Source organism: Rhineura floridana, chromosome 4 (assembly GCF_030035675.1).
Source record: "Rhineura floridana isolate rRhiFlo1 chromosome 4, rRhiFlo1.hap2, whole genome shotgun sequence".
In the NCBI taxonomy this organism is placed as follows: domain Eukaryota; kingdom Metazoa; phylum Chordata; class Lepidosauria; order Squamata; family Rhineuridae; genus Rhineura; species Rhineura floridana.
In genome coordinates, this window is record NC_084483.1 from 102,806,608 (window position 1) to 102,831,068 (window position 24,461).

The 24,461-nt window shown below is 43.6% G+C and overlaps 2 protein-coding genes across 6 annotated transcripts in view; one reads left to right on the forward strand and one right to left on the reverse strand.

The window, feature by feature from the left end:
* The window catches only part of MED23 (mediator complex subunit 23), a 67,522-nt gene extending 66,398 nt beyond the window's left edge, over window positions 1–1,124 (reverse strand). For 2 of the 4 annotated variants that reach the window (XM_061623852.1, XM_061623851.1), the window contains exon 1: window positions 884–1,124. In XM_061623852.1, the coding sequence (XP_061479836.1) occupies window positions 884–934 (51 nt within the window). In that variant the 5' untranslated portion in view covers window positions 935–1,124. Of the gene's footprint in view, window positions 1–758; window positions 837–883 lie in introns of those variants that run through there. The other 2 variants (XM_061623854.1, XM_061623853.1) reach the window with 2 other exon arrangements.
* The window catches only part of ENPP3 (ectonucleotide pyrophosphatase/phosphodiesterase 3), a 103,986-nt gene continuing 80,443 nt past the window's right edge, over window positions 919–24,461 (forward strand). Inside the window, exon 1 of one of the 2 annotated variants that reach the window (XM_061623856.1) lies at window positions 919–1,392. In XM_061623856.1, the coding sequence (XP_061479840.1) occupies window positions 1,339–1,392 (54 nt within the window). In that variant the 5' untranslated portion in view covers window positions 919–1,338. Of the gene's footprint in view, window positions 1,393–18,620; window positions 18,867–24,461 lie in introns of those variants that run through there. The other variant, XM_061623855.1, reaches the window with a different exon arrangement.

Genomic DNA, 24,461 nt, shown 5'->3' on the forward strand with positions numbered 1-24,461 from the left:
TATTCATAGGGAAGCCATAAGTCAGGATCGACTTGAAGGTAGTCCATTTCATTTTTTCAAGAAGCTACTAACATGTGCTTCCATTGCAGCCAACGGGCTTCTTTCCACCACGGCCAGTGTGGAAATACAGACTACTAGCTTCGTATTAGGTTTATAATTTTCTTTTGAAGGGTATTAACTTTTGCTGACTTATTTACAGGTGGGTTAATTACTAGCACTGGACTTAAGTCTTCTTCAGACATTCTGCCTGTCCATGCAAAGGCAAAGGTGTGTAGAGGGATGTGATGCATCCTTGATAAGGCAAAGTTCAGATTGCAAGTAGGTTTGTAAGCACAACCTGGTCTACACACTTTTGCCCTTGCGTGTCCATGCATCTTTGGCTGCATCTTTGTGGAGTTTCCTGCATTTGTTCTGTTCCTGTTAAGAGAGAAACAATAACTTTCTTGTCTACCTTGTTGTCAGGTGCATGCTCTACCAGCAACCTGTGGTCCTCGCCAGATGTTGATGGACTCCAACTCCCATTACCAGCCAACATGGCCGGTGGGCAGAGATGATGGGAGATCGAGTCCACCAACTTCAGGAGACCATGGGCTTCATCAATCCTGCTCTAAGCACTCTCATGGCACCCTCCGTACAAGGCAGAGAGAAATAAACATTCGCTGCTGCGTTCTTTTCTTTCTCTGCTCATCTACGCATCAAGCCCTCCACTTTCACAAAGGATACCTTTTCCACCTCGCCCCCAGCGCTTTTATTCCTACCTCCATTCATCCTCTCACTCACACTCACAGCCCCTATATCCCTCAGTTCATGCAAGCAGCTTTCATATGGCAGCCATTTCCTGGCGCTTGCGAATGGAGGGTCACCACTTCGCGGAGAGACTTACCACCACCTCCTCAAAGATGCTCTGCAGCTGGGTCTCCATCGGGACTGCCATGACGTCGGCGGCGGCCGCGTCACCCCCTATCCTTTCTTTTCTCCTGCCCCCCGACCCCGGAACCGGGCGAAAGCAGGAAAACCACAGGACAGCCCACCAAGAGTGCCCCGGAAGACGCTGCCTTTCGCATCCGGGTCAGAGGCGTTGTTGTTGCCGTCTTTCCAGCGGCAGCTCAGGAAAGTTTCTGGCAGGAGCTTAGTAAGGGAGCTGAGGCGGCGCGGTGTTGTTATTATTAGGACGAGCAGTCTTGGCGTCTTTGCCTGGGGCGCCGAAGTCGGAGGCGCTGTCCAAAATTATGAAACCGACCCTAAGCGTGCTTAGTCGGAAGTAAAGCCGTCTGAGTCCAATGGAACTTGCTTTGTCAAGTAAATGTGCTGCCTTGTTATTGAAGCCTGTTCCTAGGCATGCTGTTTCGGTGGCCTGGTCATTTTCAACAAACAACAAAAGATTACTCGGGAGTAAGTCCGATGGCGCTCAGTAGGACTTGCTTTCAGTAAAACGTGCATGGTATTACAGCTCAATACTATGCATGCTTACTTGAGAGTGGGTACCACCTTTCCTACACACCAAACATTTAAAGCACATTTCCTCCCAAAGCATCCTGGGAACTGTAGTTTGTTAAGGATGCTGGCAATTTTAGCTCTGTGAGGGGTAAACTACAGTTCCCAGGATTCTCTGGGAGAAATAATCTGTTAAAAATGTATAGTGTGCACGCAGATTAATTAAATTCCTTCACCACCCATGCCTCTTTGTGCAGGACTCTGCTTCTCTTTTGCCTATGTGCTACAGCGCAGAAGTTCCCAAACTGGTCAGTGGGTCACCCATAGACTGAGCTTCATTCAGATGGTCCGCAGCACATTCTTTGGACACATAATGAGAAGACAGATTCACTAGAAAAGACAATACTGTAATGCTGGGAAAAACAGAAGGGAGTAGAAAAAGAGGAAGACCAAACGAGATGGATTGATTCCATAAAGGAAGCCACAGACCTGAACTGACAAGATCTGAACAGGGTGGTTCGAGACAGAGGGTATTGGAGGTCACTGATTCATACGGTCGCCATAAGTCTTAATTAACTTGAAGGCATATAACAACAAATAGATTTTAAACTGTATTTGTATTGCTTTTTTTAGTTCTTACATTGTAGTTTATTATTTGAATTTTATGGAATGCAAATAGCAATACAATATAAGAAATAAAAGTAGCAATAAAAATACAGTTCAAAATCATACAGCTTCTAGAACAGTGCACTACAATTGCTGTAACAGACAGAAAAAACATTAAGTGGTCCACCAAGACTGTCAGCAATTTTCAAGTGGTCCATGGGGAAACAAGTTTGGGAATCCCTGCACTAGTGGCAGCCACACTCAGGTTGCCCACCCTGTGCTGAATGAGTTAAGTACCAAGGTCATAGCTGTATTATGCTTTGGCTGTTAACTCCCCAGAATCAGATAACCCTCCCACTATAATTAAGCTAGGCTGTAATCCTAAACATGTTTATTCAAGAGTTGTAAGCTCTACTGAACTGAGTAGCACATGCTTCTGAATAAACATTATTAGGGTTGTAATGCATACCATGAAAAAAGGAATTAATTTTAAGGAGGGATGTCCAGTACAGTCACTTCTGTCTGCCAAGATTATGTCATCCTTTGACTCAGGAGCACATGCAGTTTCTTGCAGGAGTGTATTTTTTAAAAAAGAATCTATACACAAAATGGCCTGAGAATGTCCAGAGTGCCTTTTGTTTGTAAAGGTAATGCTTCCCGGACATGAGACCTGGGCATACTGTTAAATCTGCTGTTCAGTGTCTACCCTCTTTCATATTATATCTGGAAAGGGAAATTGTACTAAAATGCAAGATTTGCTTTTTATACAAAAAAATAGTTGTCAGCATTACAACTTTAGTATATTACGGTGTTCATATATTTTCTACTTATTAAAGCAGAATTAGTTTAGCAATATGAAAGAAAAATATTAAAGTTACCATTACATAAAATTCTGTGGGGAGATGAGGTATATAGAACAACAGTAGTCAGAAATAGCTTTTTGATTTCTTATTCACTAAAGATATGGGAGAGAGCCAGTGTGGTGTAGTGGTTAAGGTGTTGGACTGCGACCTGAGAGACCAGGGTTCAAATCCCCACACAGCCATGAAGCTCACTGGCTCACCTTGGGCCAGTCACTGCCTCTCAGCCTCAGAGGAAGGCAATGGTAAACCACCTCTGAATACCGCTTACCATGCAAACCCTATTCGTAGGGTCGCCATAAGTCGGGATCGACTTGACGGCAGTCTATTTCCATTTTCCAAAGATATGGGACAAATATAAACTGTGGATAAGTCCAGTCATGTTCCCCTTAACAATCCATTTTGGATGAGTAACAATCAGAATACAGCTTTAAAAACATAAACAGACTATCAAAAATGTCCTGAAATCATTCATTGGCGATCACTCGTGGCCGAGTAAGATTGTCTTCCAGGGTAAGGTCTTTAACAGTGAGTCTGTAAGTGACTGTGGAGGCCAATTCTGGATCCACACAGCCTCCCACAGTGAGGACATAGGTTTCCAGATGGCAGATAGTCACAATGAGGATTTGCTTGACATGCTTGCCGCTTAGCTCGTTTGTCCCTTTCGCCCTATACTCATGCTTCTTCAAAGTCCATAGCACCTTTGATAATGGCCGACCTCCAATGGGGACGCTCATGGGCCAAGGCTTCCCAGTTCTCAATGCTCATGTTGCATTTTTTTAGATTAGCTTTGAGAACATCTTTAAACCTCTTTTGCTGTGCACCGATATTCCGTATTCCATCCTTAAGTTGGGAGTAAAGTAGCTGCTTTGGAAGACGGTAATCAGGCATTCGAACAACGTAGCTGGTCCAGCGAAGTTGATGTTGAAGGATCATTGTTTCAACACTGGTAGTCTTTGCTTCTTCCAATATGTTAACATTAGTCTGCCTATCTTCCCAAGTAATTTGCAGAATTTTCTGGAGGCAGCGTTGGTGGAATTTTTCAGGAAGTTGGGAGTGGCGTTTATAGATTGTCCATGTTTCACAGGCATACAGTAATGTCGGTAGTACAATGGCTTTGTAAATAAGGATTTTGGTCTCCCTGTGAATATCCCAATCCTCGAACACTCTATGCTTCATTCGGGAGAATGCAGCACTCGCAGAGCTCAGATGATGCTAAATTTCAGCGTCGATGTCAGCTTTTACAGAGAGATGGCAGCCAAGATAAGAAAAGTGATCAGCATTCGCCAGCTTTGCACCATTAAACTGGATTGATGGTGCTACAGAGGGATTAGTTCGCAGTTGCTGATGAAGCACTTTGGTTTTTTTGATGTTAAGTGAGAGGCCAACCTTTTCATATGCTTCTGCAAAGACATTTAGGATAGTTTGAAGATCTTCCTCTGAATGTGTGGAGACTACATTATCATCGGCATATTGAAGTTCTACGATAGAGGTTGTAATTACCTTACTTTTTACTATCAGCCTACTGAGATTAAAAAGCTTTCCATCTGTTCGATATGTGATTTCCACGCCAGTGGAAAGTTTCCCCTCAACAAGGTATAGAATCATGGCAATGAAACTAGCAAATAAGGTCGGAGCAATGACACATCCCTGTTTGATGCCTGATCCCACTTTGAATGGATCACTTTGAGAGCCATTGTTATCCAAAATTGTTGCCGTCATGTTGTCATTGAGGAGTCGCAAAATATTCACAAATATATCAGGGCATCCAATTTTCAGAAGGATGGTCCAGAGAGCAGTTCGATTTACACTATCAAAGGCCTTAGTCAGATCAATAAATGCCATATACAGAGGTCGGTTTTGCTCTCTGCATTTTTCTTGAAGCTGTTGTGCAGTGAAGATCATGTCCACTGTCCCCCTGGAAGGGCAGAAAACATTTTGAGATTCAGGAAGGATGTCTTCTGAGATAGGTAGGAGGCGATCTGCGAGGATCCTTGCAAGGATTTTACCTGAGGTAGCAAGAAGGGAGATGCCTCGGTAGTTCCCACAATCTGTTCTCTCACCCTTCTTGAAAAGAGTGATAATTGTGGCATCCCTAAAGTCTTCCAGGATCTCCTCCCTCATCCAGATTTTTTCGATGAGCTTATGAAGTTGTTGTGTAAGTTCAGGCCCACCTTCTTTAAACACTTCAGCAGGAATCCAATCAGGTCCACTAGCTTTGTTATTCTTCATTTGATTAATGGCTTTATTGATTTCATCTAAATTAGGGGATACTGCAAGCTTATCTCTAATTTGTTGTTGCGGGATTTGCGAGAAGACCTCACCAGCCACATAAGAGTTATGATTAAGAAGGTTGTGGTAATGCTCTTTCCAACACAGTGCAATAGACTGTTTGTCCTTTAGAAGTTTGGTACCATCTATTGAACGTGAGGGATTTATACCATAACTTGTTGGTCCATAGATGGCCTTCGTGGCATTAAAAAAGCCCCGTATATCATGAGCATTTGCAAAGTGCTGGATTTCTTGAGCTTTCTTCATCCACCAGGTGTTCTTAAATTCTCTGGTTCTTCTTTGGACCTCAGCCTTTGCACTGGCATAGATTTTTTTCTTAGCAGCACAGTTAATGTCTTTTTGCCATATCTGGAAGGCTTTCATTTTCTTGTCAATGATATGTTCAGTCTCACTATCATTCCCAACAAACCAGTTCTGATGTTTCTTAGTTTGGTATCCAATAGTTTGTTCACATGCTGCTATAATGGAAGTCTTCAGTTTAATCCGGTGTTCCTCAACATTTTCAGGGAGTTCCGTAGGTAGATGTTTCTTGAAAGTTGCTTGAAAGCAGGCTCGCTTAATAAGATCTTGAAAGGCGTTGATGTCCATTTTATGCCTTGGTTTTCTTCCTTGGAGCCTATGTTGAGGAACAATATTAATGGCCATAGTGGATCGAATTAATCGGTGATCTGTCCAGCAGTCATCGGCACTCGTCATGGCCCTGGTGAGGAGTACATCATGACGATCTTTGGCATGGACAATTACGTAATCCAGGAGATGCCAGTGCTTCGACCGAGGGTGCTTCCATGATGTTTTAAATTTATCTTTCTGGTGAAAGAGTGTGTTTGCAATAACAAGATTATGCTCTGCACATTTAGTCAGAAGTAGAATGCCATTCGGGTTGCTATCGCCAACTCCTTCTTTCCCAATGGTTTCTGGCCATAAATCAAAATCACGCCCAACTCTTGCATTGAAATCTCCCAAGAGGATAATTTTATCCTCCTTAGGTATCTCTGATAAGATGGTGTCCAGCTGGGTATAAATATTTTCCTTGATGTCTTCATTAGCATCTAATGTTGGTGCATAAGCACTTAGAATAGTTGCCTGCTGGTTTTTGGCAATTTTTATTGGAGAATTAAGAGTCGTTCATTAATGCCAATACGAACTTCTGACAAGAGCTTCACAAGATCATTTTTAATAGCAAAGCCTACTCCATGTATTCATCATTCTTGTTCAGGCAGTCCTTTCCAGAAGAAGGTATAACCTCCTTTTTCTTCCTTCAGTTGTCCTTTCCCTGCTCGTCAAGTTTCTTGGAGTGCTGCTATGTCGATATTAAAACGTCTCAACTCCCTCGCGATGATGGCAGTCCTGCGTTCAGGATGTTCACTATCTGTATTGTCCAGCAATGTCCGTATATTCCATGTTCCAAAATTCAATTGTCTTTTGCGAGAGCTAAGTGGTGACCCCACTGGACGCCGTAATCCAGTCAGGGAGAGGGATGAGGCAGACTATGTTTAGGGCACCTTTTCTAGTCCCCTCTCCATCAATTCAGTGGATCCTGAATAGGACTGCTCAGTCATGGATATAGCTGCCAAACTACTCAACTGCCTCGGTCCTTGAGCCAGGACGACTGAGTCTGTATCCACTACCCATGTGCCAGTCCATGACTAGGGCTTCCAGATTTCACAGTTCTGCCCCCGTTGCCATTCGCCGATTGCCATGGGGCTTTTGGTTTGGCTTGGTTTGGTTGAAAGACGCCTGTGCGTGAATTTGTTTTATGTGTGGAGATCAGTGCACGACGATCAACACACAATCTTGACATAAAAAGGCTTTGATCCAATGGCATGGATACCACGACGATTGGAAGTCTTTTATCTGCTGCAGCCTTCATCCGCCTTCACAGCCATTGTAACATACACATTGTTATCCTCCACCTGTTCTGCTGTTGAGGACGTTCTTGGATCGTTCTTTGTCTGTTTCCTGTCCCTTGACCTTACCGCCATGTGTGACCCTGCTGGGAGTACATGACTCCCGACAGCATCGCTCATAGGGTTCATTGAAACATGCATGCCCACTCACCACTACAAGGCGATTATCCAGCGAGGGGTTCCTGAAATACAACTGTGAAATAGAATATGTCAGAGATTATATTATAAAATAGGTAGAAGATATTGGAAATGACATTCCCATAGAAACATGGAAATAACTTTGGAAGAAAGCCTATGAATTATCTTTAAATGGCAACACAAGAGAAAATGGTTTCAAAATTATGTCCAGATGGTCCAGAAGGCACATTAAATAAGAACTACTGGGGCAGACCAATCCAAATGCTGGGGAGCCGGTGGAAGGGATCCTCCTCCTGCTTGGGAGCCACCAGCCTGGCTAAAAGCCAGCTCCGTTGGGAACGCACAGAGGCCAGCCAGGAAGCACCAGCTCCTACAAACAGGCTTCCTGTGGACTAAGCACTCTACATAGGATATAATAGAAATTATTTCACTGTGCCAGCCTTTTGACCAGCAGAATTTCCAGGTGGAGTGGGACCCAGGGGAGGGCTCTGAATGCAAGGAGGATCTCATGTAAATCCCCCCCCCACAGCTCCTCGCCTACCACACACCCGGAGCACCCCATTTTGGGGGCTTCCGCCAGCCCTCCATCCACCAGGCAAAAGTGGATGTGAAATTAAATGCCCTCTCTATGAAATATTTCTATGGAGATGTTTATCCAATGTTAACACTACCCATTTTGAATAGGCCATTTAAGTTAACGGTTCTTTGCACAAACGAGTTGGCAAATAGCGCATCTGGAAAACTTCCAACATTTGCTGCATAAACAGATATGTGCCTGGAAATGGGGTAGATAAATCAATTCAATAGCATAAAATGGGGCTTTATGACACTGCTTTACCAGTGCCAGATAGACTGTTAGCTCAAATCTATGCATGTTTATTCAGAACTAAGTCTCATTATGTTAGCTGGGGCTAACTCCCCGTTAAGTGTGCATTGGCTTACAGCCTTAAAGTAAAATCTTTAAGGGTTTTAAACTCTGATGTAAATGTATATAATAGGAGAAGCAGGATTACCACTTTTCATTAGTAGTTTTTATCTACTAATAGAAGGGCCCAAGCTAACAAATAGATGGGCCCAATTTATCCCTGTTTATACTTATGTTTGAATGTAAACTGTAAATTTTTATTGTTTATAGTAAATGCTTAGACATAAAATGTTAACTTACATTGTCTTTTAACCTTTAAAATCTTGGCGTATGCTGCTGTAATGTGTTTGCCATTATTTATCTTGATCTAATTGTTTCCTACAGTACAGAGCTAATTACTCATCTGAATTTTTGTCAGTTTTTTCCCCTGTAAGGACTGTTTAAGTGCCAGACACAGAGTCCACAGAGCAGGGGCATCACTAGGGGGGTGCGGCAGGTACAGGCCGCACTGGGTGACACCTCCAGATGGGGGTGACACCCAGAGCCACCCCCCCGGCACCGCCTAGGCACCAACGAGAGCCTTTGCGTGGCACGCCAGCTGCCTTCCTCGGCTGTTAGGAGGTGGAAGCAGTGGCAGACAATGAGGTGGCGGCATGCTCCCGGGCCCTCTCGTTCGGCCTCGCGTTCATAGAGGCTGCGTGCGTGCGTGTGTGCATGCTCAGCCACGCGCTCCGCCGCACATGCGATCGCTCGGAGTCAGAGAGAAGGCACTGCGGGCCTCACCAGGTGGCACCAACCCTAGTGACGCCACTGCCACAGAGGACATACAAGACATCTCACAAGTTGAGGACCTTGCTGAGCAGGCAAGGGCCCCTGGTCCAATAATGAGGATCCCCTTGAGAGGCCCTCTGGGTTGATACCTGATGAAGAACCCCTGGAAATGTCAGAGTGGGAGTGATCCCCCAGTCCTTGAGAACGCTGGCGTCAGAAGCTTTGGGCCTAGGCCAAAGAATGATGACACAGCATGCATCTCTGGACACAGAGTTGTTGGTCTGCCCTTGCACCTACTTGTGAATAAGGGGTCTACTCCTAAATAAGCAATTCCTGCTACTGCTTCATTGCTAGCATCTGTGACAGTGTGATATAGGAGGCCAGATAAGGTCTCTCTCTTGAGCCTTCCAGTTGCTGGAAGCAAAACAGGTTTCTGGCTCCAGCTACCCCTCCTTGCTGTGTTATACCTTACAAAATTCCCGGTGATACCGACCTTGGACCATTTCTTGACCTTGCTTCTAGATTCTATTTGGACCTATACTGCTTTCCTGTGCATGACCTTGATTTGTTTGAACTGCACTATACCAGAAGCCCTGCCTGGGCTGGTAAGTGGTGAGACACTAGGGTTGCCAGGCTCAGGGAGAAGAGAAAGTCAGCCAAGTGCAAGTGTTCTTGCAACACTGTAATGGAAAAAAACACAAGGTGGAATTCTCTCTTCCCCCTGCAGAACTTTTAAAGATACAGAAGACCTCTTGGCTGCCAGGCCCAGCCAACTAAAACTTCAAAATTCATATTAGTTTTATATTTTCAGGGGTGGGGGTTTGCCTTTTGCTCTTTCTTACCATAAAATAATTAAGAGGTGGTCACGTGGTAGGAAGCCAATAATTTGTTTCTTGCGAACACATTCTTTGAGCAACCAAAAAGACTACTGTACACATGGACATCACCGAATGGTCAATATAGGAATCAAATTGATTATATAATTGGTAGCAGAAGATGGAAAAGTTCCATACTTTCTGCGAAAACAAGACCAGGAGCAGACTGTGGTACAGCTCATGAACTGGTCATATCAAAAATCAAAGCTAAATAAGAACAACAGAGCAATCATAATGCCAAAATACAATTTAAATAACACCCAGAAGAATATAAAGATCAAATAAGGAACAGATTTGAGGCTTTAAACTTAGTTGACATATAAAGTCAGAGCACCTGACATATAAAGTCAGAGCACCTAGCAAGGGAGCCTGCTCAACGAGCTAGAGGGAGCCCCAGCTGACGAAGCGTCAAGGCCCCAGCTGACAAAGCGTCAAGGTGAGTTAAGCAGCAGAGTGAAAAGAGGCTAAGTAGCTCCCATTTATTCCATTATTTAATTGAATTAAAACAGCTCAGAGAAATAAGCAATAAGGGCAGCCTAAGGTCACCCTGAGCTAGGAGCCAAATCCTGAAAGAACCTATATCTTAGGAGACAGATCCTAGGAGAAGGAAGCCTATAGAAAGCTAGTGTTCAACACCACTCTAGCAGGAAAGCTTCAGGGGACACTGTAAATAAGGCTAAATTCCAGTCAGAGAGAAGGGGAAAAAGGAAACTCCACCGATACATACAGGGAGAGAGTCAGCTCAGTCCTTGCTAAAAAGGGCAGCTTCAGCCTTCCTGAAACACAACCACAAGCTCTGTTTCCCTAGGTTAAAGAAGATCAGGCTGTTCTAGGTGGGAAAACAACAAACACAAAAGACTTGCCTGGAAGTCGCAGCCCCTTGCTGAGATTAAAAGCAGCCAAAAGCTTAAACAGCCCCGCCCCTCGCTCAGGAAGGAAGCCTGCCTTCCTGCCTTCAAAGGAAGGAAGCCTGAGCTAATACTAAAGAGTTAAGCCCCAGCTGATAGTTGAGCCATCAGCCTCAAGTAACACATCATTGGCTGGCAGCAGTAGCTGGGAGGAACCAGCCACACATATAAAGTCAGAGCACCTAGCGAGGGAGCCTGCTCCACGAGCTAGAGGGAGCCCCAGCTGACGAAGCGCCAAGGCCCCAGCTGACAAAGCGTCAAGGCGAGTTAAGCAGCAGAGCGAGCGTCAAGGCCCCAGCTGACAAAGCGTCAAGGCGAGTTAAGCAGCAGAGCGAGCGTCAAGGCCCCAGCTGACAAAGCGTCAAGGCGAGTTAAGCAGCAGAGCGAGCGTCAAGGCCCCAGCTGACAAAGCGTCAAGGCGAGTTAAGCAGCAGAGCGAGCGCCAAGGCCCCAGCTGACAAAGCGTCAAGGCGAGTTAAGCAGCAGAGCGAGCGTCAAGGCCCCAGCTGACAAAGCGTCAAGGCGAGTTAAGCAGCAGAGCGAGCGTCAAGGCCCCAGCTGACAAAGCGTCAAGGCGAGTTAAGCAGCAGAGCGAGCGTCAAGGCCCCAGCTGACAAAGCGTCAAGGCGAGTTAAGCAGCAGAGCGAGCGTCAAGGCCCCAGCTGACAAAGCGTCAAGGCGAGTTAAGCAGCAGAGCGAGCGTCAAGGCCCCAGCTGACAAAGCGTCAAGGCGAGTTAAGCAGCAGAGCGAGTTCGGCAGCAGGGCGAGGAGGCCAGGGCCCCCCACTCTGCCCTTCTGTTCCCTGACCTCAACTAAACCACAGTCTCCAACCTATTGACGTAATAAACCTCAAACAAAACTATGCAGGTAAGAAGCCAGCAGGCGTGTGGGGGCTTTCCAGTGTTTTGCACAGCCTGCAGCATGTACGACTATCTGCCTGTTGGACAGCAGTCGTGGGTGTGCTCTCGGTGCAATGAGCTCCTGGCTCTCCGGGAACGACTTCATTTCCTTGAGGCCAAGGTGGCGGACCTGGAAAAACTGAGAGAGGCAGAGAGGTGTGTGGAGGAGGCCTTCAGGGACGTTATAGCTGTGTCCCACTCCAGCGATGATAGCTCTCCTGCTATCATGGAGAACGATGGTCTCGGGGAAGGAGAACATCCAGCTGAGGAAGAGGGAAACGATCCCTTAGAAGGGACCCATTCCTTGGGGGATGAGCAGCTATTCTCTCGTGCCGAGGATATATCTCCAGGGGGTGGAGGGATCCTTGTAGTGGGTGATTCGATCATTAGGAACATAGACAGTGGGGTGTGTGATGGGCGTGTAGACCGCAAGGTGTTTTGCCTGCCTGGTGCAAAGGTTGCGGATATCGCCCGTCGTTTAGATAGTTTGGTAGACAGTGCTGGGGAGGAGTCAGTGGTCGTGGTGCACATTGGCACCAACGACATGGGGAAATGCAGCCGTGAGGTCCTGGAAGCAAAATTTAGGTTGCTAGGTAGGATGCTGAAAGCCAGGACCTCCAAGGTGGCTTTCTCTGAAATGCTACCGGTTCAACGCGCAGGACCAGCCAGACAGGCCCAGCTTTGCAGTCTCAATGCGTGGATGAGACGATGGTGTCGGGTGGAAGGGTTTAGATTTGTTAGGCACTGGGGAACATTTTGGGACAAGCCGGGCCTGTACAAAAGGGACGGGCTCCACTTGAACCAGAATGGAACCAGACTGCTGGCACTTAAAATTAAAAAGGTAGCAGAGCAGCTTTTAAACTGACTGAGGGGGGAAACCCGACAGGAGCTGAGAAAGGTCCGGTTCGGAATAAACCTCCCCCCTGGGATAAAAACCAAAGAAATGATGAAATTTTAAAAGGGGTAGGCCTAGAAGTAGGCATTGTGAGAGCAGGGGCACAGGATATAAATTCAGAAGAGCAAAATTACCACAGGCCAAACCACAAGTGCCAAAGACACTTGAAGAGAGACGCTGCTTACAAGTGCCTGTACGCTAATGCTAGGAGCCTCCGAACCAAGATGGGAGAACTGGAGTGCTTGGTCTTAGAGGAGAGCATTGATATAGTGAGCATAACGGAGACCTGGTGGAATGGAGAAAACCAGTGGGATACGGTTATCCCTGGATATAAACTATATCGGAAGGACAGGGAAGGACGTATTGGTGGCGGAGTCGCTCTATACGTGAAAGAAGGCACTGAATCCAGCAAGCTCGAAACCCCAAAAGAGGCAGACTCCTCCACAGAATCGTTGTGGGTGGTGATACCATGCCCCAGGAGGGACTTAATACTGGGAACGATCTATCGTCCCCCTGATCAAAATGCTCAGGGAGACCTTGAGATGAGATATGAAATTGAGGAAGCATCCAAACTAGGAAATGTGGTAGTAATGGGTGACTTCAACTACCCGGACATAGACTGGCCGCATATGTGTTCTAGTCATGACAAAGAAGCAAAGTTTCTAGATATTCTAAATGACTATTCCCTAGACCAGTTGGTCATGGAACCGACCAGAGGGACGGCAACCGTGGACTTAATCCTCAGTGGGGACCGGGACCTGGTGCGAGATGTAAGTGTTGTTGAACCAATTGGGAGCAGTGACCACAGTGCTATTAAATTAAACATACATGTAAATGGCCAATTGCCAAGAAAATCCAACACGGTCACATTTGACTTCAAAAGAGGAAACTTCACAAAAATGAGGGGATTGGTAAAAAGAAAGCTGAAAAACAAAGTTCAGAGGGTCACATCACTCGAAAATGCTTGGAAGTTGTTTCAAAACACTATATTAGAAGCTCAACTGGAGTGCATACCGCAGATCAGAAAAGGTACCGCCAGGGCCAAGAAGATGCCAGCATGGTTAACGAGCAAAGTCAAGGAAGCTCTTAGAGGCAAAAAGTCTTCCTTCAGAAAATGGAAGTCTTGTCCGAATGAAGAAAATAAAAAAGAACACAAACTCTGGCAAAAGAAATGCAAGAAGACAATAAGGGATGCTAAAAAAGAATTTGAGGAGCACATTGCTAAGAACATAAAAACCAACAAAAAAAATTCTATAAATACATTCAAAGCAGGAGACCATCTAGGGAGGCGATTGGACCCTTGGATGATAAGGGAGTCAAAGGTGTACTAAAGAATGATAAGGAGATTGCAGAGAAGCTAAATGAATTCTTTGCATCTGTCTTCACAGTGGAAGATATAGGGCAGATCCCTGAACCTGAACTAACATTTGCAGGAAGGGATTCTGAGGAACTGAGACAAATAGTGGTAACGAGAGAGGAAGTTCTAGGCTTAATGGACAATATAAAAACTGACAAATCACCGGGCCCGGATGGCATCCACCCGAGAGTTCTCAAAGAACTCAAATGTGAAATTGCTGATCTGCTAACTAAAATATGTAACTTGTCCCTCGGGTCCTCCTCCGTGCCTGAGGACTGGAAAGTGGCAAATGTAACACCAATCTTCAAAAAGGGATCCAGAGGGGATCCCGGAAATTACAGGCCAGTTAGCTTAACTTCTGTCCCTGGAAAACTGGTAGAAAGTATTATTAAAGCTAGATTAACTAAGCACATAGAAGAACAAGCCTTGCTGAAGCAGAGCCAGCATGGCTTCTGCAAGGGAAAGTCCTGTCTCAGTAACCTATTAGAATTCTTTGAGAGTGTCAACAAGCATATAGATAGAGGTGATCCAGTGGACATAGTGTACTTAGACTTTCAAAAAGCGTTTGACAAGGTACCTCACCAAAGACTTCTGAGGAAGCTTAGCAGTCATGGAATAAGAGGAGAGGTCCTCTTGTGGATAAGGAATTGGTTAAGAAGCAGAAAGCAGAGAGTAGGAATAAACGGACAGTTCTCCCAATGGAGGGCTGTAGAAAGTGGAGTCCCTCAAGGATCGGTATTGGGACCTGTACTTTTCAACTTGTTCATTAATGACCTAGAATTAGGAGTGAGCAGTGAAGTGGCCAAGTTTGCTGACGACACTAAATTGTTCAGGGTTGTTAAAACAAAAAGGGATTGTGAAGAGCTCCAAAAAGATCTCTCCAAACTGAGTGAATGGGCGGAAAAATGGCAAATGCAATTCAATAGAAACAAGTGTAAAATTATGCATATTGGAGCAAAAAATCTGAAGTTCACATATATGCTCATGGGGTCTGAACTGGCAGTGACCGACCAGGAGAGAGACCTCGGGGTTGTAGTGGACAGCACGATGAAAATGTCGACCCAGTGTGCGGCAGCTGTGAAAAAGGCAAATTCCATGCTAGCAATAATTACGAAAGGTATTGAAAATAAAACAGCCGATATCATAATGCCCTTGTATAAATCTATGGTGCGGCCACATTTGGAATACTGTGTACAGTTCTGGTCGCCTCATCTCAAAAAGGATATTATAGAGTTGTAAAAGGTTCAGAAGAGGGCAACCAGAATGATCAAGGGGATGGAGCGACTCCCTTACGAGGAAAGGTTGCAGCATTTGGGGCTTTTTAGTTTAGAGAAAAGGCGGGTCAGAGGAGACATGATAGAAGTGTATAAAATTATGCATGACATTGAGAAAGTGGATAGAGAAAAGTTCTTCTCCCTCTCTCATAATACTAGAACTGGTGGACATTCAAAGAAGCTGAATGTTGGAAGATTCAGGACAGACAAAAGGAAGTACTTCTTTACTCAGCGCATAGTTAAACTATGGAATTTGCTCCCACAAGATGCAGTAATGGCCACCAGCTTGGACGGCTTTAAAAGAAGATTAGACAAATTCATGGAGGACAGGGCTATCAATGGCTACTAGCTGTGCTGTGCCACCCTAGTCAGAGGCAGCATGCTTCTGAAAACCAGTTGCCGGAAGCCTCAGGAGGGGAGAGTGTTCTTGCACTCGGGTCCTGCTTGCGGGCTTCCCCCAGGCACCTGGTTGGCCACTGTGAGAACAGGATGCTGGACTAGATGGGCCACTGGCCTGATCCAGCAGGCTCTTCTTATGTTCTTATGTTCTTATGACAGAGAACCAGAAGTGGAGTGAAGGGGGGATTATCAGGGAAGAAGGCAAAAAGACAATACCTCTAGTTAAAAAGATAGAAAGACTGCAATTAGGGTTGCCAGGTTCTTGACCTGAGACTGATCCTGTATCTTTAGGAGAAGAGAAAGTCAGCCAAGTGCAGGTGTTCTTGCAACTCAGTAATGAGAAAAACCACAAGGTGGAATTCTCCTTTCCCCCTGCCCAACTTTTAAAGATACAGAAAACCTCTTGGTTGCCAGGCCCGGCCTCCAAGAGGTCTTCTGTCATGCCAGTCCTGGCATGCCTGCCCTCTTATAACATGGCGGCTCGGGATTCACCCCAGGCCGCAAATCTCACCCCGTGACCCGGTAAGTACTGCATGCGGAGCAGGGGTTCCCTATCTCTATGTATGGATGTTAAAGTTGGACAGTGAAAAAAGCGGATAAGAGAAAAATCAACTCATTTGAAATGTGGTGTTGAAGGAGAGCTTTGCGCATACCATGGACTGCGAAAAAGGCAAATAATTGGGTGTCAGAACAAATTAAACCAGAACTGTCACTAGAAGTTAAAATGATGAAACTGAGGTTATCATGCTTTGGACACATGAGAAGACATGATTCACTAGTAAAGACAATAATGCTGGGGAAAACAGAAGGGAGTAGAAAAAGAGGAAGACCAATCAAGAGATGGATTGATTCCATAAAGGAAACCACAGACCTGAACTTACAAGATCTGAACAGGGTAGTTCATGACAGATGCTACTGGAGGCCACTGATTCATAGGGTTGCCATAAGCCGAAATCGACTTGAAGGCACATAACAACAACAACAACAACAAGCAAAGCATTTGTCTTGGAAGATTTAAGGAGAAACCTTTTGGACTGTAAAATGTGTGGTGTGTTCTCTGATCATAGGAGCCTCCTGCAATCTTTTCCACATTCTTCATGAAAAAGATAACAGTATTTTATTTGTTTGTTTAATATGCTGCCCTTCTTCTAAGTAGGACCCCAGTCAATAGGATGGTTCAGGCATAATACTAAGCCAGTGATAGCCAATGTGGTGTCCCCCAGATTATGCTGGACTACAGTTTCCATCAACACTAAAACATCTAAAGGGCACTGACGTTCTCTTCTGTTGTGTTAATGTTTTATGCTTGTATATAATAGTTATGGTAAGTAGTTTGTATTATTGTATATTAGATAAATGGTGAGTGTTGGGAGGGGGGAATGAGTGAGTAGCATGTTGGAATGTGCTGAATAGTGCTTAGCTGAGCAACTGAGAGTGAGGTTTATATTTGAGTATGTGACTGTTTTGGCAGGTAGAAGAGTTAGGCGATGGTTGGAAGGACTGTTTAGTGTTAGAGAGCATAGGATCAGCGTTGTTTATTCTTTTTTGATTAGCTGGTGAGAGGATGGAGCTAGTTAGGAATATTAGAAGGGTAGGCAAGGTAGGACTTGAAAGTGTTAAAAGAACATACAGTAACGTGTTTAAGATGTGGAGACAATTTCTGAAACCAAATGCTTATGAACAACAAGTGAACTTGCTTCTTTTCAAATACATCTGTTATAAAATACTGTATTACTTTGTTTTCACACAAACACCTCTTTGTTGGCTATGCTAGAGGTTGAGTCAGATACTTAGTATCTATGGTGACAGCAAATCCTGGAAGAAGAGTTTAGTATCAGGTTACAGGAGCTAAACCCAGAGCTATAGTATCACAGGGAGTGGAGGCTTGCCTTTATACCTGCTGCCAGTCAGTGTAGACAATACTGAGCTAGATGTATCAACAGTCTGTCTTGATATAAGGCAGCTTCCTGTTTCCTCATCCATTATATCATTGAGCCTGTCACCGTCTCTCGGTATAATCTACCTCAAGTGTGTGTAGCCTTGGGCCTGCCAGATGGTGCTGAACTACAGCTCCCATCATCCCCAGCTATTGGTCATGCTTGCTGATGGGAGTTGTATTTCAGCAACATCAGCAGGTCAAAGTTTCCCAACCCCTGATGTATCTCAACGAGGGAAGGGAAGAACCATGTATGTTATCCAGGGAAGATTGGGGAATATAAATGTAATAATAATAAATAATATATCCAGAGAAAGGACTTTCTGGGAAGTGGCACCACTCTTGTTTAAAATGCCTCCACAAGCAAAGCATTTGCCTGGGAAGAAGAGTCAAGGGGAAGCCTTGTGGACTGTAAAACTGCATGGTGTATTCAGAGAAGGAGGCTCCTGAAATCTTTTCCACATTCTGTGTAATGCCTTTGGGTTTTAAGGGTGTTGGACTAGGACCTGGGAGACCATGGTTCAAATCTCCACACAGCCATGAACCTCACTGGGTGATCTTGAGCCAGTCACTGCCTCTCAGCCTCAGAGGAAGGCAATGGTAAACCCTCTGAATACTGCTTACCGTGAAAACCCTATTCATAGGGTCGCCCATAATTCGGAATCGACTTGAAGGCAGTCCATTTCATTTTTTTTCATTAGTTTATTATATGTTCTTGTTATTTTATTCATGTTTCCTTAGCCACTCTTCACCTTAAGGTCTCACAGCAGCTTACAACATATGCATGTTTTAATTAAGTAATAAAGAAAAACCTCAGCATCATCACTCATTGCTGCCCAGTACAACTTACCTATTTCACAGAATCCAAAAAGTTAGGCAAAATGCTCTACATATATAAAGACAGAAAGGGGGAAGTTGTCTTTTTTATGGCATTACCTTGAAAATAATGAACAAATCTGACTCGAGTATTACTGTTTGGATTTTCCTAAACCTCCTTTGCATTATTCAACTGAAGTTTGTCTGCTTCTTTTGCTTCTAAGAAAATCCTACTTTCTGTTTTTTCCCTTTGAATTTCAACATTTCAAGAGACGCTCACAAAATGTTACTGGATATGTGTGCTCAAAAATACTCCCCACCCTTTGAACTTCTTGACTTTGCTGTTACAATTGCTTCCTCATGCCCCAACCATCAAGGACTCTGATCTCATTTATATGCTGAGACTGGAGTGATAATCATTCAGTTTGTGCTTGGTTGAGTGAGCACAGCGGTAAGGGCAGAGGCCAAAAAGGAAGAAAACAAAGTGGAACAAATAACTGTCTGGGAAGCTGAAAAATGATTTCTGCCAGTGACACAAACTTAAGTGGGAACAGCAACTTTGAGCTGATGAGCTTACAAACAGAGGAGAATATTAAGAGGAGTACCCTTCAGAAATATCAGATACTCTGTGCTGTAAGTATTGTTCTTTGCATACTTTTTTAAACTTCCATGTTAAATTGTATTATCAGGTCATTATCAGTTGCATTATGCAACTTTTATTGCATTATCAACTCCATATTTTCATGGACCATCTGGAAATTTCTTGGCAGGGTATGACAGCATGGATAAAATTACAGCTTCAATATTGCAACAGCTATTGTTAATGTTTTCAGCTCAGGGTCCGCTACTGGTCACAAATGAGCATTGGAAAGTTTGAAGGTTAAAGAAAGAAATCTCAGTCTCTTGACTGCAGCACTGCATTATTTATTTATTTATTATATCCCGCCCTTTCCCACTGTAGGAGCCCTGTATGTAAAATTGTTGGCAGATGTGTCTCCTTTCTATTACTATTTATTTCATTCATAGCCTATTGTAACTTAGTGGCTCGTGGATATGTCAATAGATGGGTTCTTATTTTATTTATTTATTTATTCGACTTATTAGTCGCTTATCTGGCTGAATTGACTTCTAGGCTCCTGGTCTGACTTAACTAGAGCATGTAGGAACTAAAGAATAAAAACATGTGATCTGAAATACAGGAAGGGTTGAATAGATGACAACCTCCTACCTTTAAATCACACCCATATTTTCTTCCAGAAGAGTGGCATTTTCAGCTTTGGTGATGCTGATTACCCATTGGTGGTTGAGAAGCAGGGGAAAAAAACACATTTAACGCACATCCAACTAGCATTTAAAGTACATGGCTTCCCCTAAAGAATCCTGGGAAGGGTAGTTTCCCCTCACAGTTATAGTTCCCACCACCCTTAACAAACTACAGTTCCCATGATTCTGTGGTGTGATTCCTGTGCTTGAAATGTGTGTTGAATATGCTTTAAATGAATGGTATGGATCTGTCCTAGTATGCTGTGCATTCATTAGTGAATTGAAAAGAACAATTTTAAAATATACTTGTTTAAACAGAGAAAAGGTTGTAGCTCAGTGGTAGGGCATATGCTTTGCATGCAAAGGTCCAAAATTCAATTTCTGGATAACACATTTCATTTTCACTATTGCTTGGATTCCCGAAGAGCCAATGCTAGTCCATGTCATCAGTACTGAACTAGAAGGTACCAACTGTCCTGCCAATATAAGGCAGATTCCTTTGTTCCTACAAGTGGAAAGACAGCCAGTAGCTTCCATTTTTTTAACATATTTTGTTTACAACATTTATATACCATTTTATTGTAAAAAATCTCAAAGCAGTTTACAGAAGGAATTAAAACAAAATTATTGGCAAAAACAGACAAGTATGTAAGAAACATTCAAAATCATAAAACCAACAATGAGTTAAAAACAGATAAAAAACATAATACCTAGGCTTCTACATGCCTGGGTAGGCTTGCCTAAACAAAAATGTTTTTAGCAGGTGCTGAAAAGAGTGCAATGAGGGCGTCTGCCTAAAGTCAATAGGCAGGGAGTTCCAAAGCATAGGTGCTGCCACACTAAAGGACTGATTTCTTACAAGAGCAGAAGAAGTACTATGTGGCACCCGTAACATGGAAAGCACACCTTGAACTTGGCCTGGTAGCAAATCAGCAACTAGTGCAGATTTCAGGGCAGAGGTATTATGAGTGAGACCCTATCAGCTCCTGTCAGCCCCTGGGTCAGGCTGTGCTGCGTGGGGATTTCTGTGACCTTGGTTGACTGGCTGCCAGTATTTTTTTAGTTTTGGTTTTTGGTTAGGAATCCTGACTGGTTGTGGAATGCTGAGTTTTCTGCCTTACTCATAGGGATCTTGTTGTGGTTGGTATAGTATTGCATTAGCAAATCATAATTGTCTTTTGTTTTTGTTTTTCTATTTGCATTTCATTTAGCTTTAACCTCATTCCCTTACATCCATAGAAGCAACAACTGTGGTTCCATGTGCTCAGCTCAGCCACTTAAACCCACTGATGATGCACCTTGATGCATGACGGTTTGTTTCTTGCCCAATAGTGGTAAAAGAGAATTCACATACTGGGAAGTGTGGCTGCAATTGTTGTAGTTCTCAAGCTGCTGCCTATGAAGGTAGACCAAACCAAGTGTGTTTTCTCTCTGTCAATTATTACTCACTGGAATTGGGTTGGCTGTCAAAGTGAGTTTATAGCAGCCCACAGGGTAGACAGAAAAGGATAGAGAATCCTCTTACTCATACTCATTTCTCAGACCTCTTTCTGAAGTGAAGGGTCAAATCTGTAAAGACATTTGGAGCAGCCCTGTTAAAAGGTAGGGGCAGGGCATTCAAGGCAGGGGGTTGCTAATCCTGCTTGGATATGGATATTTTTGCAGACAATCCCTAGTCAAGCCTTACCAACAGCACAATCCAAACTATATATACTCAGAAGTAAGTCCTATTGAGTTCTTCAGGGCTTACTCCCTTAGTAAGTGTGTTTAGAATTGCAGCCTTCAGGGGCATTCATCTTTCCTCCTGAATCCTCCCATCTAACATCTCCACAACACTAGGCTCCTTTCTTCCTACAATGGCCTTCTGGCACTTAAACTGCCCTGGCCTGAAGGCACTTAAACCCTTCTTGCCAGAAGCAAGTAGGTTAGATTAAATGTTCCCTACCCAGACTCCATCTTTTAGCTAAGATTTCTATCTTAATTTCCAATCAGATAACTGTTTTTGTTTGAATTGTATGCTCCAAGCAACTGTGGTTGATGCTTAATGTATCATGCTTAATGACATCATGCAGGGCTGCACCTGTGACACGGTTTGGGATGCTTCTGACCCGGCAACCCTAGGTCAGACAGTGGGAAACCCTGGTTTCCCATGATATGAATGAGCTGTAGAAGCCGTGGGCTCATGGATTCACTAATTTCCTCTCCAATTTTGTGGCCAAGAGAAGAGAACTGGCTTTTAATTGTGTTGGATAATTGTGTTCATTTAAACTTCAATTTGTATGGAGCCACCCTGAGAACATAGTCATACTGTTCCATGTGAATATTTAAAGCAAACAAAAAAATGAGAAGAAACCAGGATCAAACCGTGGTTTCCCATCTTGGTTTGTTCACTAAGTGGAGGTTAAATAAACCACAGTTCCCTGAATTCAGACATATAACAGGGAACTCCAGTTTCGTTAAAATGGGGGGGTTGGATATTTCCAATATCCTTGTGGATATAAAAAAGGAGGAAGATCACATGAACCCAAGGAGCACTGCAGCTCATTCATGTAAAGGTTTCCCTCTCATCTGAACTGGGCTTGGGAGTAAGCTTGTATGCACTTTTTGACATTGACAGCTGTCGGGAGTTCAGCTTCACTCTGAATATTACCATACCAAATGCAGAATATTTTAAAGAGAATGGGATTATACGATATGCCGAACTTGCTTTTCAAACAAAAAGCATGAAATATTATACAAAACAAATATTTATCTAGGCACGGTCCTAACAGGACAGCATAAGCCAGTTTTATTATTTTTTCCTGTATAAGGAAGGAAACAACAAATGTGTAGTTTCTTACTCTGTTCTGAGTGTTCTGTGGTAAATGCTAATTCTAGCCAAACCTACCAAGGTAGTGTACAAACTTACAAAAATGTGGAAATGTTCAACAAAGAATTAAAGGATTAGCATTTTGTGATCTTAAACATAACATTTAGGTAGGGCAGCAGACAGGATACATTTCCACCCAGTATTTTGTACTAGAGACCATGTGGTGAAGGGCAGAATATAATTTTCCTATTACCACATGATCAGTCCTCGGAAGTACCCATGTTACTGGCCAACTCACTGAGTAACTGTTTTGAGCAACTAAATGAATATATGCAAAGCCACTACCAGGTTTGAGGGCCTCCCTGTGCCCCCCCCCCGGGCCACCCAAAGTTTGCAAAGGGCTGGGCAGCATCAGGGATATATGGGAACGATAGTGGTGGATGGCTTGATGATGGGAAGTTAGGTGCCAGGCACAGCAGCTGTAGTAGTCACCACTATGGATGGAAGGATCTGTCAATTTTCAGTTATCTGCTTTTTTTCCCAATCTTAAATTCAGTTTTCCACATTTCTACAGCAATTTACATTTTTAAAAACATCTCATGAAAATTCATCAGCATTCTAATGCAAATTTCTACTAATAAACACATGTTTGTATGCAATTTTGGCTGATGTGCACATTTTTGAAAGTTATTTTCATTAATATATTCATTTTTCTGCACATTTCCCCCAATATATACATTTTTATAAACATTGGTTGAAGAACTACATCACAAAATCTGGAAAATTTGAAAAAAGTGTAAATTTTGAAAGATGGTTATGTGTTGGTTCTTATGCTATTTCAGAAAATGGGAATTTGTTAGATTTGGCTTTAAATGCGAACTGAATCAATTTTTTTCTTCCTAGTCACCACCATCTTTGTTTCCCCAGGATGCCTCCAGGCTCTGATGTAGCGGGTGTTGGTAGGGTGGTAATCAGCACAGCTTTACAGAAGGCAGTCCTTTGTTTACAGGATTGTCAGAGGGCAGTCCTCTTCTGAAAAGTGTCCTCTGTTGGAAGGCTGTTTGATGCAGACCTGGTTTAAAGATAAAGAACCAGAAGAAGGGAGAGCAGGGGCCTTGAAGTTGCCCATCCACAATTAGCCACTTGGACAGGAGATTGGGCAGCCACACAGGTCACCCAGGTTCAATATTCACCACTATGGTTAGATTAATTGCATATCTATTTAAATTATGGTAATTATTTCTAAATTTGCATCTATACAGAACATATAAATTTGCATGTGTAAATATTATGCAAACCTGTGTCCAATTTGCCCCGCCTGTTTTGATGATGTATAAGTGGCCACCCTCTATATTGGGCTCAGAGGTACTAGAAGTACTGAAGATTGTGATGGCTATACCTACAGACACCTTGCTCTGTGCATCTCTTTACAGCATTTAGTCCTTAAAAATTGTAAATGTGTATTAAGAGCAGCTGGTGTCGACTGTGGTGGGCCTGTCACCCCACCATGTGGGGTGCTGATGCCGGGCCTGAGTTTTTGTATTAGGTATGAATGCAAAAGTCATAAATCCCTTAGCTTTTTTTTTAAAGAACCATGTTATCTGTTTAGATATCATGAGGTTTGAAGCTAATCACAACAATACTATTTTTCTTCTTGCAAATTAATTTTGAATATATTCCACATCAAACCCTGCAGAGTATCCTCCTCGCACCCATTGAAATCTGTTTGTTTCCCTTTAGCAAAATCTGAAATGGTTCCCCAGATTTTCAAAGGGGTTAGGTAACAGAAGGTTACATTTTGGACTCAGCCAGCCCCACAAGTGCGTATAGGACTGCAGCCTTATTCAGCTTATATTTTGCCTTATGGTTCCAAGAGTGAACCTGAGGTGTCCAAAACAAGTAGTCAGAAAGAAACAAAAGGTGGAAGAGAGTATGAACGGGAAGGATACTCCAGTGGTTGTGACCTGCATGGTGTGTGCCATGTTTGTTTTCTTGCCTCAGAACAACATGGCGTACAGGTGCAACAAGTGCAAGCTCGTGGCACTGTTGGAAGAAAAAGTTAGAGGCCTAGAACAGCGGGTGGCCATACTAAGAGAAGATGAAGAGTTCTTAGACAGAATGCTGGAACAACAGCAGCAAAGAGAAGTACAGGAGGT